This window comes from Periplaneta americana, chromosome 8, assembly GCF_040183065.1.
Source record: "Periplaneta americana isolate PAMFEO1 chromosome 8, P.americana_PAMFEO1_priV1, whole genome shotgun sequence".
Lineage (NCBI taxonomy): Eukaryota > Metazoa > Arthropoda > Insecta > Blattodea > Blattidae > Periplaneta > Periplaneta americana.
This window is the reverse complement of record NC_091124.1, coordinates 119,968,227-119,981,084: the sequence shown is the minus strand read 5'-3', so window position 1 is coordinate 119,981,084 and position 12,858 is coordinate 119,968,227. Positions and strand designations below refer to the sequence as shown.

Below are 12,858 nucleotides of genomic sequence, written 5' to 3'. Positions count from 1 at the left end.
TTGTGGAAGATTCACTGATGCAAATATGGCTTTGTGAGCCTTATAAAGGCTCACAGATATTATATCTCATAACCACACTTTCATTTCTGTTGATTGAATGGTGATATATCTTATATAAAAAGACCTTGTGGACGTATCACTGACGCAAATATAACTTGTTGTGAGACCACTGTTCCTAACGTTTTATACTGGCTCAGAAACATATCTGATGACCTTATTTTTATTCCTATTGTCACACCTGGATGTGGTTATTACTGACTTCGATTTCAAAGTTTTGGTTATTATTTACAGTTAAGCCGTGAGACAATCAGTTTCTGGCACTACAGTGTAGATTACGATCAAATAACTTGACTTTACTGCAGTTCTTTTATGACATCTTATTTGTGTTCATTCTCAAGACAGCAGAATACGAAAGCAGAAAAACTGAGTGTTTCAAAAATAGAATACAGACTGGATTTCCTATAATTGGCATCATAGTTTTTCAACTTATAATCTGTAGACAAAAACCAGCCCTTACCTTGTCTCTGGAGTGATAAAAAAACAGCTGCTGTCCATGGCAGTTGATGTTAAATTAATACTGAAACTTGCAACTACACGTCAAACCAATGTCTAAACTTGCACATTGCTTCTAAGCACAGAAGCTGGGGAACAAATGCTGTAGATACGTCATCACAGAATACTAGGAGAGAGAATCTCCTATTCTAGGAAAATTTGGTCTCTACAGGTTAGATCACTTGTGGGTCACTGCCAGTGTTGGGTGTACCATTGTTGACAAGTGACTTTTGTCGAGTAAGGGTTATGTGTCGCTCGTTTTCACCTGCCAGTGGCGTCTGCGGTGCAGATGAGTGCTGTTGTTGCTGCTGGATAGTGTTGGCCACATTGGCATTGTTGCGTTGTATGACACTCGGGTCCACCGAGAGCTGCCGCATGTTGGGCTGTGAACGTGCACTGTGTGGTCCTTGGTTCTGTTGGTTATGGCTTGCTCGAGTTGTGTTCCGCCGCATGGGGTTTGGTGTGGACCGCCCTGACAGGCGCATGCTGCTGAAATTAGACAGGCGGTTACCACCGCTGCTGCTTGTGCCAGGTGCGCTTTCACTGGGTTTCTTCTGTTGCTGAGACTTCGCTCTCCCCATAGCGCTGCTTCCAGCTGTAGCAAAACCAAATTTGGACACACCTTCAAAGGGAGGAAGAAGTAGTGGCTCCTATGTGGAAGGGGTTTTCTTTGAACTACTTCCATGCTTGCAAATACGTTTGGAAAACAATATTTTGAAGTTGCTGTTGTAATTTTGTAATAGTAGTATTTGATTTGCATCATATGTTTCCCGACTTCATAATATAATAAGAAATTTATTTATTTTCTTTTTATTGCTATCGAAAATTCTGCAGAACAGAAAATGACTGTGATTTAATATGGTGTCTTCTATGCCGTGGATTTCATATTGTTTTATGGCCAATAAATTGAATTTATGTAAATATTGAAGAATGCTTCGAAGGTTGCATCTACCATTGTTATCTGATGAGAAAGAAAGTATTTATTCATTGGAGTGGTTATAACTAGTTATTGATATAGTAAATTGTTTGAATAGCCAGTTATGAAGATCTTAAATGAGTAGGCATCTTTTTCCTCACCAACTGACGGAATTAGATCCAACCTTCAAAAGTGGTGATTTTTTTTAAATACCGGTATGTAACAATAATGGGAGTAGTTCAAAAGCAAACCCTTTTTAAACCTAACATACACACAAAATTGTGACAGACAGATAACACTCATTTTAGTGCGTAAGTCAACAAAGTAAGTATTCTGTATGCATATATAAAGTAAATAGTTCTATCACTAGTGCCAAAATTCAAACTAATTTCTAAAATATATTTATAATAATTTTTGTAGAATCTTATAGACCAAATATCTATAGTTTAATGGTGTGCAAAAATTCGAGTCTAAATGGGTAAATAAAGTTAGCGTATATAGTTTCATATATTTTATACAGTATGGTCCATTTGTCACATAACCTAAGATCTCTTTTAAAATTACCAGAGCGATAAGATGACAACGTGACAATAATGGAGAAACGATGGTATCATAATGGCAGAAGGAACCTGTCCTCTCCAGACCATAAATCCCGCAGTTACTTTCATTTTATGAGTTGTGTAGCAAGTAGATCACTCTGTATAATATAATATTTTGGATGTAACGTTGCAATGCACAGAGAATACCATTTGCAGCAGGAAACATGAATATTTATTTCTTGTTGTATAATCATGCTTATTCAAGTGTACATCATTGAAATAACAATATTTATTATCTCCGAATTTATAATCACAAATACCAAACAGATACAGATACTAAAATATATTTATACACCTCTACACTACGTACTATACTCAGATTTGTACCAAATTTATATAAGTCGAAAGATTCTTCACAATTAAAATAGGCTTAAAGATGATATTAATGCAGAACATAGGTACAAGATAAATATCACTATTTATGTTAGGAATAGGCCTACTGCAATTCTTAGATAGATGAGATAAGCTGAAATTAAAATAAGGTAAAAGACCAATTTCAAATATAAATCAGCTTGTAGGATTTTCCCAGTCTTGGAAATGTTACATTGTTGTACTGTCATGCATTTGCTTTTCTAAGTATGTTTATTCGATCATCAGAGATCTTTGCAACGTCACAGGCTTGCAAACACATTTGTTAGTAAAGCACAAAAGCCTGAGTACTGTAGTCAATGTTGTCGATAATTTTTTATTAAGAGACAGAATTCTTGCAAGCACTGTACAGTATATCTATGACACGGGATTTCCGGTCTTATTCCTGTTCCAAAAGAAGCCATGCTAAGGGCTTCTGTTTCTTTGATTTAAATACCTAAATGTGACGAATATGAATTTATAGCAATGCCAAATATGTCAAAGATATATTTTATGATAAATATAAATGTAACTGTTAAATTACAACTTTATCAAATTCCTCATAATGCTAGTTTATGTTACAGTATAATTGCAGACATTTGTAACAATAACTATTTTAAATTACTGTTAATTGTAGTGTATAAAGGCTTATTTAAATACTAAATGCTCATTACTTGGTATTTAATATTTATTGCTATGTAAACAATACTGATGACCAGATGGTACGTTTATTTTCCTTTCAACAATATAGAGTTCCAATAAAATAAATAACAATTAAATGTCATCATTTCCTCATGTCTTCGAATTCTTATGTACGTAATAAATCAAACTTTTCATATTTTACTTGCAATTTGGAACAAAAATTGTGCACTATAAACTCTCCACATAGTAATCGAACTAAAATAAGAAATCTTAATTTAATATATGCATAGGTCATTCGAAAATTAGTGGCAATACTGGTAGTATCCAGCTCTCCTAATAGTATGAGATAGAGTGTTACATGTAAGTTATAAGGTAATAATCTCATTTACACTCTATGTGTAGTGGTTGTAATAATAAGACTTATCTGCAATGCTCTGAAGCAAACAAAAAAAAAAAAATTGACAAGATCAGAATGCTCTCTCAGAGTTGTTATTGTTGTTTGGGGAGGCTGCAGTGGTGGTGCGCAGTGCATTCAATGGTTCAGAGAACCCTCAGGAAAAACAATTTAATTGTTTAAATAAATTTATTTATAATTTACACTACCGTAAAGTGGGGTGACTTTGAACAGTAATTTAGCTCCTTTCTAAATTAAATGCTGTACCCAATTGCGAAAAAACTATTTAAGTTCTCAATAAATTAGTTCAGTTTTTTCGAAATAGGGTACAGCATTTAATTTAGAAGGGCGCTAAATTACTGTTCAAAGTCACCTCGGCATTCAAAGTCACCCCACTTTACGGTATCATTCTTTCTTTCTTGCTCATCTTTAATAAGTTTACTTGCGGTTCTGATCTATTTTTGTCATATGGAAACCTTTGAACCACAGAGATTGAATACCTACATGCTTGTGAGCTTTCAAGGGTCGATTTCTCCTCTGAACCTCGCCAAGCCAGCTTCTGGACTTGCGTGCGGCGCAAGAGGAAATGCTGCATGGCAAACATGTAATTGTGCTGGTGTTTGGACCAATCTGTAGCTGAGATCACACTTTTAGCACGTGTACATGTGTGTTATTGATTGTTGTATTTATTAATGGTTCTTACAATCCTTTAAATGTCCATTTAGTCTTTCTTGGTGTTTTAGTCTTAATATATTCAACTGTGAGAGTGACCAGTATTGGTTCCCAAAGAAAATAAATATTGTTCAATATCTTTTACAAACAAAGTTTTCAGTTTTAATCTTGGAAGCTAAGGGTAAAATAATGAAGCTTGGAAGGCCGTTACCTCAACTTGATTTAAAGCAAGCACAAACCAGCGTATGGATAACTAAGTATGGACACTTCGCCTTGGTACCTTTGATGTAGCCGGACTGATTTCAATGACCTTCAAGCCAGCTACAGCGTGAGATTCTGCTTTCTCCCTAGAGTTGGCACTGATATCACACCAGCTAGCAATCGACACAGCGGAAATATAACACATAATTAATACATCTAGGTGCATTATGTACTCAAATAAAATAAATTGGATCCATAAAATAATAAATCCGTCATTAACTGTAATGTCTAGACTCTAGAGTTCCTTTATAATGAGAGTTGAGACGTTGACCCCAACAACAATTAAAATGTGTAATGATCTGATAGCACTGAAAATGGAAAAACAAAACTCCTATGAGAAGTAAAACCATGTACCTATATTATATTACATACAAATATTAAACGAATTTGATACATAATTTTATAATCTATTATATTATTTTATAATATAATTTATTATATCTGAAATATAAAAAATTATTATTACTACTAGTTCGTCACTGAGAAATAAGAAAAAGCTGTTAACTTGAATTTATTTGAAGCAAAGCATTACTGGATTATGCAATAAGGTAGGCGATGTTTGGATCCTGTGTCTCAACTCTATACTCAATTATTATCTTAGCGTATGCTCGATTACACTAACCTCTAGCGCTTGAAAGTGGAACTAAACGCTGGCGCACAGAGAAACAAAACACAGGAAAATTCGCTCAGTGTCCATTCTTTATAATCCCTATTCGCTGCACAAACAAGCCGAGGTGAGGCATTTTGCAGGGCTTTCAATGTGAAAGAATATGAAAGAAACAGCTGGATTTCCAGTTGTGAATATACAAATAAATTATTTTGTTTCCCGTGCCTGATATTTGCTAAGGGTGAAGATATGAGCTGGACATGCACTGGTGTGTCACATTTAAGCCATTTAACACAGAAAATTACGAAACATGAGGAATTTATTGCTCATAAGAATGCTTGCCTAGATTTATCAGTTCTTGGAAGAACAGAAATTAGGCAACAGCTTAGCTCAGCTTTCAGGCAGAATATTGAAAGACAGAATGATAACGTAAGGAATCATCATCATCATCAGGCTCATTTTAAGGCAATTATTTACTTTAAAGAACTGTAGTATTTTTTATATTTTTTTAGAAATGAGATATTGTTTAAATTGTTGGAAAGCTATGTAATATCATAAAAGTAGTGAACCCCTTGTCATTTTAGGCACGAACCGCCACTGGGTTGCCGAGACGTAGATGGGAAGATAATATAAAAATGTATTTGAGGGAGATGGGATAAGATGGTAGAGACTGGATTAATCTTGCTCAGGATAGGGACTGATGGCGGGCTTATGTGAGGGTGGCAATGAACCTCCGGGTTCCTTAAAAGACAAAGTAAGTATGATTAAGAAGGTGTATTAATCACTCATTCTGTTCCAATTGCTATGCATAGATGCTGCATATTACTGTCCCTTTTTGGAACAACATTTATGATCCGCAATGTATCGAAAGCTCCAAAATCTCTTGAATACCTATTCCATTGTGCTTCACAATGGTGTTCGTTGTCATGTGGCTGTGCAAATGGTTACTTAAAAGGTGGAACTGGGAAATTCTGGCGCATCCTTCTTTGTTCTCTGTTAATCCCTGCGACTACAACCTTTTCCTTAAGATAAAAGAACCACAGATAGAGACAGACAGGCCATTACAGCAACTGTAGAGCAACCAATTAGAAGCTTAGAGCAATGTGACACTGTGTATGGCATCCACCACCTTCCAGAGGTGTGATGAGGGTACATGATGCTGGAGCAGAATTGCAAGTATGCCAATTATGAATAAGTAAGTATTTGTTCTTAATTAAAGTGTTGCCACTAATTTTCACATGACCAATGTACTCTGTATATTTCAAATAACAAGTTCATTGTCAGCTGAATGATTAGAGCATAAGCCTTCTATGCTGGAGTCCCACATTTAAAATCTGGCAAGTCCAAGTAAAATTCTTGCTTAACAAAGTCAATGTTGAAACAGGTTTTTCCTGCTATCAATTTTAATTTCTGCTTACTTCATGCCTACCAGAGCATTGTACCATCTTTCCTGAGGAACTGCATGGTACCCATAGAGTAAACATTGAATGGAATAGTAACCACTACATCCCCTGGAGTTGTTGTCGACACTCCAGTATTCGCACATGGCACCATATCAGCAAGCAAAGAAATAAGTAGCAATAAATTAGGTAATTTTACATCATTGGAAGAGTTACATGAACACCACTCTAAAGCTTTTATTAGAATCTCTTAAAGAGAACATTAAAATTTAACGTGCTGCAACATGTTAGAAATAAAATATTTCATATTTCCAGCTGCATTATAAAACCAAGAAGTTCTGTATGATTTAATAATTCTAATTCACACATATTGTCACATAAAAGTTACACGATTTACAAATATTTCAGGATCATTACTGAGTATCTCATTTAAACTTTACATTTACATCTTTCAAGGAATGGTTCTGTAACAAAGGTTATATATGACAGTATCCACACCCATGGCATGATTTTTCCAATATGTTTTGTCAATAAATTGTACAAAAGTTGAGGGATACACACATACAAAAACAGACAGACAGACACATACAAAGCATGCATCATATCAGGCTGTTTTCATTTTGGAAACAGAGACCACAGTAAAAGTTACAAATAAACATTTCGAAGGTAAATAACAAATTGGTTTTGGGGTAGGTTACATAAAGTAAGGTAACCCCGTCTTCTTTCAAAAGAGGTCTCGTAAAATTTTGTCTGACTGGGTAGGTCTTCAAGTATAGAGACAAAAATATTGTGCAAGTACCGGTATAAAAAGTTTGTTTGTCTGGACCATTGTAAAAGCATAGTCCATCCTTGGCCAGGAAGTTAACCATACTTTGTGGTGTCGTTCTGATAATTCCATAAGTCTGATCTGATGGGTATCCCTTATTATGTAATTTAGTCACTTTCTTTTTGTTTCCTGTTCATATATAACCCAAGAGAATGATATTAATGCAGTGAAAAATTCTTGTCCAGATTAATTTATAATCTTAAAAAAAGGACAATAAAAACATTTCTGCTGGACAAGTCTTTCAGAACAATTTTTTTTTTTTTAAATTTTGCCCCCAGAACAGGAATGACTAGAATGACTACTTCGTGAATGCATATAAGGTTAGAAAATTAGTTAATATTAAATTCTAAACCTAAAAATTTATCAACAGAAGAAAAAAGTGAAAATTTTTAAATTCCTTACACTATTTAGAAACGATAATATTATGATTTGGTAATTTTAAGAAATTCTGCATTACAATCTAGAAACTTGTTTCTTTTTTCTTAGTTTCTCGCAATGGAAGATGATGATGGTAGTGGTGGTGGTGGGTTGTGGTGGTGGTGGTGGCAGCAGTGGTGGTGATGGTGGTGGTGGTAGCGGCAGCAGTGATGGTGGTAGCAGCGGTGGTGGTGGTGATGGTGATTGTGGTGGTGGTGGTGATGGTTGTTGTGTTGGTGATGGTGGTGGTGGTGGTTGTGGTGGTGGTGGTGGTGGTGGTGGCGGCAGTGGTGGTGGTGGTGGTGGTGGTGATGGTGATGGTTGTTGTGGTGGTGGTGGTGGCGGCAGTGGTGGTGGTGGTGGTGGTGGTGATGGTGGCGGTGGTGATGGTGGTTGTGGTGGTGGTGGTGGCGGCAGTGGTGGTGGTGGTGGTAGTGGTGGTGGTGGTGGTGGTGGCGGCAGTGGTGGTGATGGTGGCGGTGGTGGTGGTGATGGTGATGGTTGTTGTGGTGGTGGTGATTGTGGTGGCGGCAGTGGTGGTGGTGGTGGTGGTGATGGTTGTTGTGGTGGTGATGGTGGTGGCGGTGGTGGTGGTGGCGGCGGTGGTGGTGGTGGTGATGGTGATTGTTGTGGTGGTGATGGTGATGGTGGCGGTGGTGATGGTGGTGGTGGTGATGGTGGTGGTGGTGGTGGCAGCAGCGGTGGCAGTGGTGGTGGTGGTGATGGTGATGGTTGTTGTGGTGGTGATGGCAGTGGTGATGGTGATGGTTGTTGTGGTGGTGGTGGTAGTGGTGATGGTGATGGTTGTTGTGGTGGTGGTGGTGGTGGCGGCAGTGGTGGTGATGGTGGTGGTGATGGTTGTTGTTGTGGTGATGGTGGTGGTGGTGGTGGTGATGGTGGTGGTGGTGGTGGCGGCAGCGGTGGCAGTGGTGATGGTGATGGTTGTTGTGGTGGTGGTGGTGGTGGTGGTGGTGATGGTTGTTGTGGTGGTGGTGGTGGTGGTGGCGGCGGCAGTGGTGGTGGTGGTGGCAGCAGAAGTGGCGGCGGTGGTGGTGGTGATGGCGGCGGTGGTGGTGTTGGTGGTGGTGGTGGCGGCAGCAGTGGCGTTGGTGGTGATGGTGATGGTTGTTGTGGTGGTGGTGGTTGTTGTTGTGGTGGTGGTGGTGGTGGTGGCGGCGGCGATGGTGGTGGTGGTGGTGGTGGTGATAATGATGTGTACAATTTGTGAAATAATGACAGGGGAAATAGTACTGCAAGCAAGTCTGTCCACCACAAATTCCACTTGAACTCGCCTGGATTTGAACCCGGGTCTGGATGTGATATGAAGCACTAATGGGATGAGAAGAGCTGAAAAAACTCACGTATTCAAAGAAAATTTCATACAGTATTAATTTGGCATGGAATTGCAAGTTTTTTTGGTTGCCAAGGAATAGTGCATTGACCTCCCACGCTATGACTGGTCAGATCCAGAGTAGACTGTTCTGCACACCTTCCTCATCCCTCACTTGTGTTACTGTGGGGACCGGAGGAGTCTCGCATTGGTCATAACTTGGAAATCTTCCATCCTATCATTGGGATTAAACAGAATTGAGCCCTATGGGTGCTCTCACCTCAGAAGTGGAGTCCTTCACCCATTGCCATGGGGGCAGAGGCCAGAAAGGTCGAAAAGACCATATCTGGAGGCATTAAAACAAAAAAAATTTTTCACTGTGTTAGTATCATTATAATGATGTGATTATATAGATACCAAGACACGAAAATTTAATTATACTCTTCATTTTATCCTGAAAGTGGTGAGTTAGAAAGAGGTCCCCTTCTAGTGGAGTCTTATTAGCCTACTACTCACGTGTTGTGGACTTTCTCACAGTCAACTTGCGACGTGCTTGCACCATGCCATATACCACAGCTGCCAAACTATTGTACTGGCTGGGCTGACGTACGAAGCCAGGGATGCCACTGGCTCTGCGTCCCATCACAAAATACGTCTCCATGTCGCCCTTCCCTTTCACTGCAACTATACCACGCAGCTGCACTTGGTATCCTCTTTTCTCCAGAATCTATGACACATCAACGAAGTATGTATAGTTTGGTGACCATCCATCCCTGTTTTTCTGAGACAGTCCCGAATTTAGACCCCCTGTCCTAGATTATTTTTAAGACATTTCGAGATGCCAGTTTGCCCCGGATTTTGCCAAGATGTCATGCTATAACCCTATTTAAAATTTTTACATTCATAGTTATGATTTTAAGGCAAGGGCAGCCAAAACTGCCTTCAGCCCTGAGTCCTACTGCAAAGCAGCCACAACGGCTGACTGTTCGCTTGTGACACAGACAGCAAGAGGTGTACTACAAGTTCAGAGTGAACGCATATGACTGTTCAAAACGAATTTACTCATTCACGAAACTGCATTATTATTTTTTAGAATTATAGTAGTGTTTAATTACAGAGAAACACTTGCAAGTAATACATACAACGTTACATTTCACAAATACAGTACTATGCACTTAGAAATATTTAGCACAGAAGTTCCTCGGGAAATGCAACTAGCTTTTTGACTCACCATTGTACAGTTTCCCTGGAAAAGAATGAGACGATTGAATATTCCTAAGTCTCAGATGTAAGACACTGCGCATGATCAGAGACAAGAGCACTGATACACAAGATAACGAATATGGAGTTACTTAAATGCAGGCTATTTGGTTTGTTACTAGCATCATTCCGAAATTCACTTAAAAAACTGCAAAAAATATGATAATATTACGTAAATAAAAGATAAATATATACAGTACATAAATCGTGTAGTTAAATCGACAATGGGCCTTCATGACTAGATCGACACTCAGCACAGAAAGGAAAGCTTTCGTGTCGTTTCAATAGCTCAGATGCTAAGACTTCTGCCTGTTGTATAGAAGAGAGCGAGTTCGATTCTTAGTCTACATCAACGATTTTGTTTTGTCTACATAACGTTGAAATAGCTAAGTAACGTTGAAATAGAGTTTTACAAAGTCCTGAAATTAAGTGTTAATGATCACAGACAATACAAAATTACAAGTTATAATAATATAAACGTTAATCTAATGAATGCATTTATACACATACAGACACACACATATACAATGTAAATGCATATAATATATTAAAAACTAACAATTAAAATGAAATTAAAAAATATTCCTAAGCCACACAGACAAACTTTTACAAAGGTTTAGAGTCCTTAGGCTATGTAATTTGCTGAGTAATTATTACAATATTTTATTAGTAGCTTTCCCATATGTGTTAGAAATGCACTCGCACAAAACACTTTTTGTTAAAAGTGTGGCTTTGGATTATTTCATTCTCACCCCTTCAGTAGATTTTAACTATTTTATCTACGTGTTTGCAATAGTGTTTAATTTAATGTGCATTCAATTTTATTCATGTTATGATTGAATGGAAAAGCACTGTTGCAGTTATTGACTAATTACATATATTAATACTAATTATTAAATGCATCTGTCAAGTAATCAATTGCAGTATCTTTTGCAAAATCTTGAATGTTTAAGTTGTCAATACTTCTGTACTATATACTATAAGAGTTAAAAGAATTTGCAATAGATTTGGGATCCTCTACTTTATAATCACTGGTTTTAATGAAAGATATTTTCTTTCTTAGGATATCTGTAAGTTTAACTTTAATAATATTCCGAATAGCTTTAATTGCATTATCTGAATTTTGTACTTTACTATTCAAATGTATTCTATTTCCCTCCTTCATGATTTTTGATAAATTACACTGTACTGTAGTATTTAAGAACATGAGGATCATTACATTGCAACTCATTACATATAGATTCTTCTTTTTAATACATGAGATTTTTAAGTCCCTGTGTTATCTACATTTTTTTAATTTTAAATTTTTTCACAACATTGAGTGGAGAACATCCACTGAAGTGATTCTGAAATTAAGTGAAAGATACAATACATTTACTCTTAATATCAGTAGTACCAGTATCATATACGTTTTTCCAAGATTCATTTTGTAGACATAAATGTAAATAATCATTAGATACAGCATTTACGATCCTTTTTTAGTTTTTAAATTAATATTTTGAAATCGTTCAGTGACATTGGAAACACTTAGGATTTGTTTATCATGTTCAGACAAGCCATTGATTATAGATTCTGTCGAATAGAAATTCAGTCTAATTCTGTGTACAAAACTTTTATCAATGGCTGTGCTACTTCAGCTTGTATTCTGGTGGGAAAATTACGCTACGACTAAGGTTGTCAGTTTCAAGGAGTGAATTTAATTTACTTTTACGGAAAAGTTCAGAGAGATAATCTATGCTTATGTCACTACAAAATAGCCACCTATGCCCACCGATGCCCTCGAAATCGAAATGAATTGTGGAATCAAGTTGTTGACATCTGGGAAGATCTCGCTGGGGATCAGAACTTATTCCACATTCTCGTGACATCCATGACGGATTGACTTAGAGCTGTAATAGAAGCTGATGGCATGGACAAGATTTTAAGTTAACAGGTCTCTTTTTGTTTCTTATGATTTTTATTTGAGGAAGAATACTTTTAACTTCCAACTTTTGAAGAGGTTCAGCCCACTTGTAAGATCCAGAAATTGGGCATAAATTATTCCATATATTTCAACAAATTAGACAGTCGAGGAACTCTGAAGAAATTAATTACACCTCAATTAAAAAAAAGTTTTACCTGGGATCGAACACGAGACGTTTCGGTTATACGGTGGAACCGACACACTACTATATGAGGTACCGAGGCAAGACAGTGACAGCAGCAATCCAGAATGTACATCCCATAACAGGCGTTTGCCATTCGGTACAGAGAAGCAATGATATTTTGTGACTTGAGCTATGTTGTGAAATCGTGGCCTTAAATGGCTATCTTCTTCGTGATCCTTATTCTGGTCCTTGTCCTTGTTGTGGTCCTTGTAACAATTCTTGTTGCATTTGTCATGGTACTTATTGTTACGTCGATATCAAATGAACCGCGCTGTAGAACTTTAACTTCCGACGACCAAGAGTCCTCTCATTCCTTTCAAGGGTAACTGTACATGTTTTAAGGTTCCTTCTCCTCATGTATCGTTTGCATTATTATGGAATTGAAGTCAGGGATTACGGTATATCACATGCATCACATACAGCCAATCGCAGCTGGTCACACAATTGTCTGTCTGACAGACGGCTTCTACATTTAGTTTTTACAATT

The 12,858-nt window shown here is 37.4% G+C and overlaps 1 protein-coding gene across 5 annotated transcripts in view; it reads right to left on the bottom strand.

Moving 5' to 3' along the window:
• Window positions 1-585: 585 nt before the first annotated feature.
• Window positions 586-12,858, bottom strand: part of Ac78C (adenylyl cyclase 78C) — a 665,405-nt gene continuing 653,132 nt past the window's right edge. For 2 of the 5 annotated variants that reach the window (XM_069833500.1, XM_069833502.1), the window contains exons 22-23: window positions 9,481-9,691; window positions 586-1,174 (exon numbers count right to left, since the gene is read on the bottom strand). In XM_069833500.1, the coding sequence (XP_069689601.1) occupies window positions 726-1,174; window positions 9,481-9,691 (660 nt within the window). In that variant the 3' untranslated portion in view covers window positions 586-725. Of the gene's footprint in view, window positions 1,175-9,244; window positions 9,311-9,480; window positions 9,692-12,858 lie in introns of all 5 variants that reach the window. The other 3 variants (XM_069833501.1, XM_069833504.1, XM_069833503.1) reach the window with 2 other exon arrangements.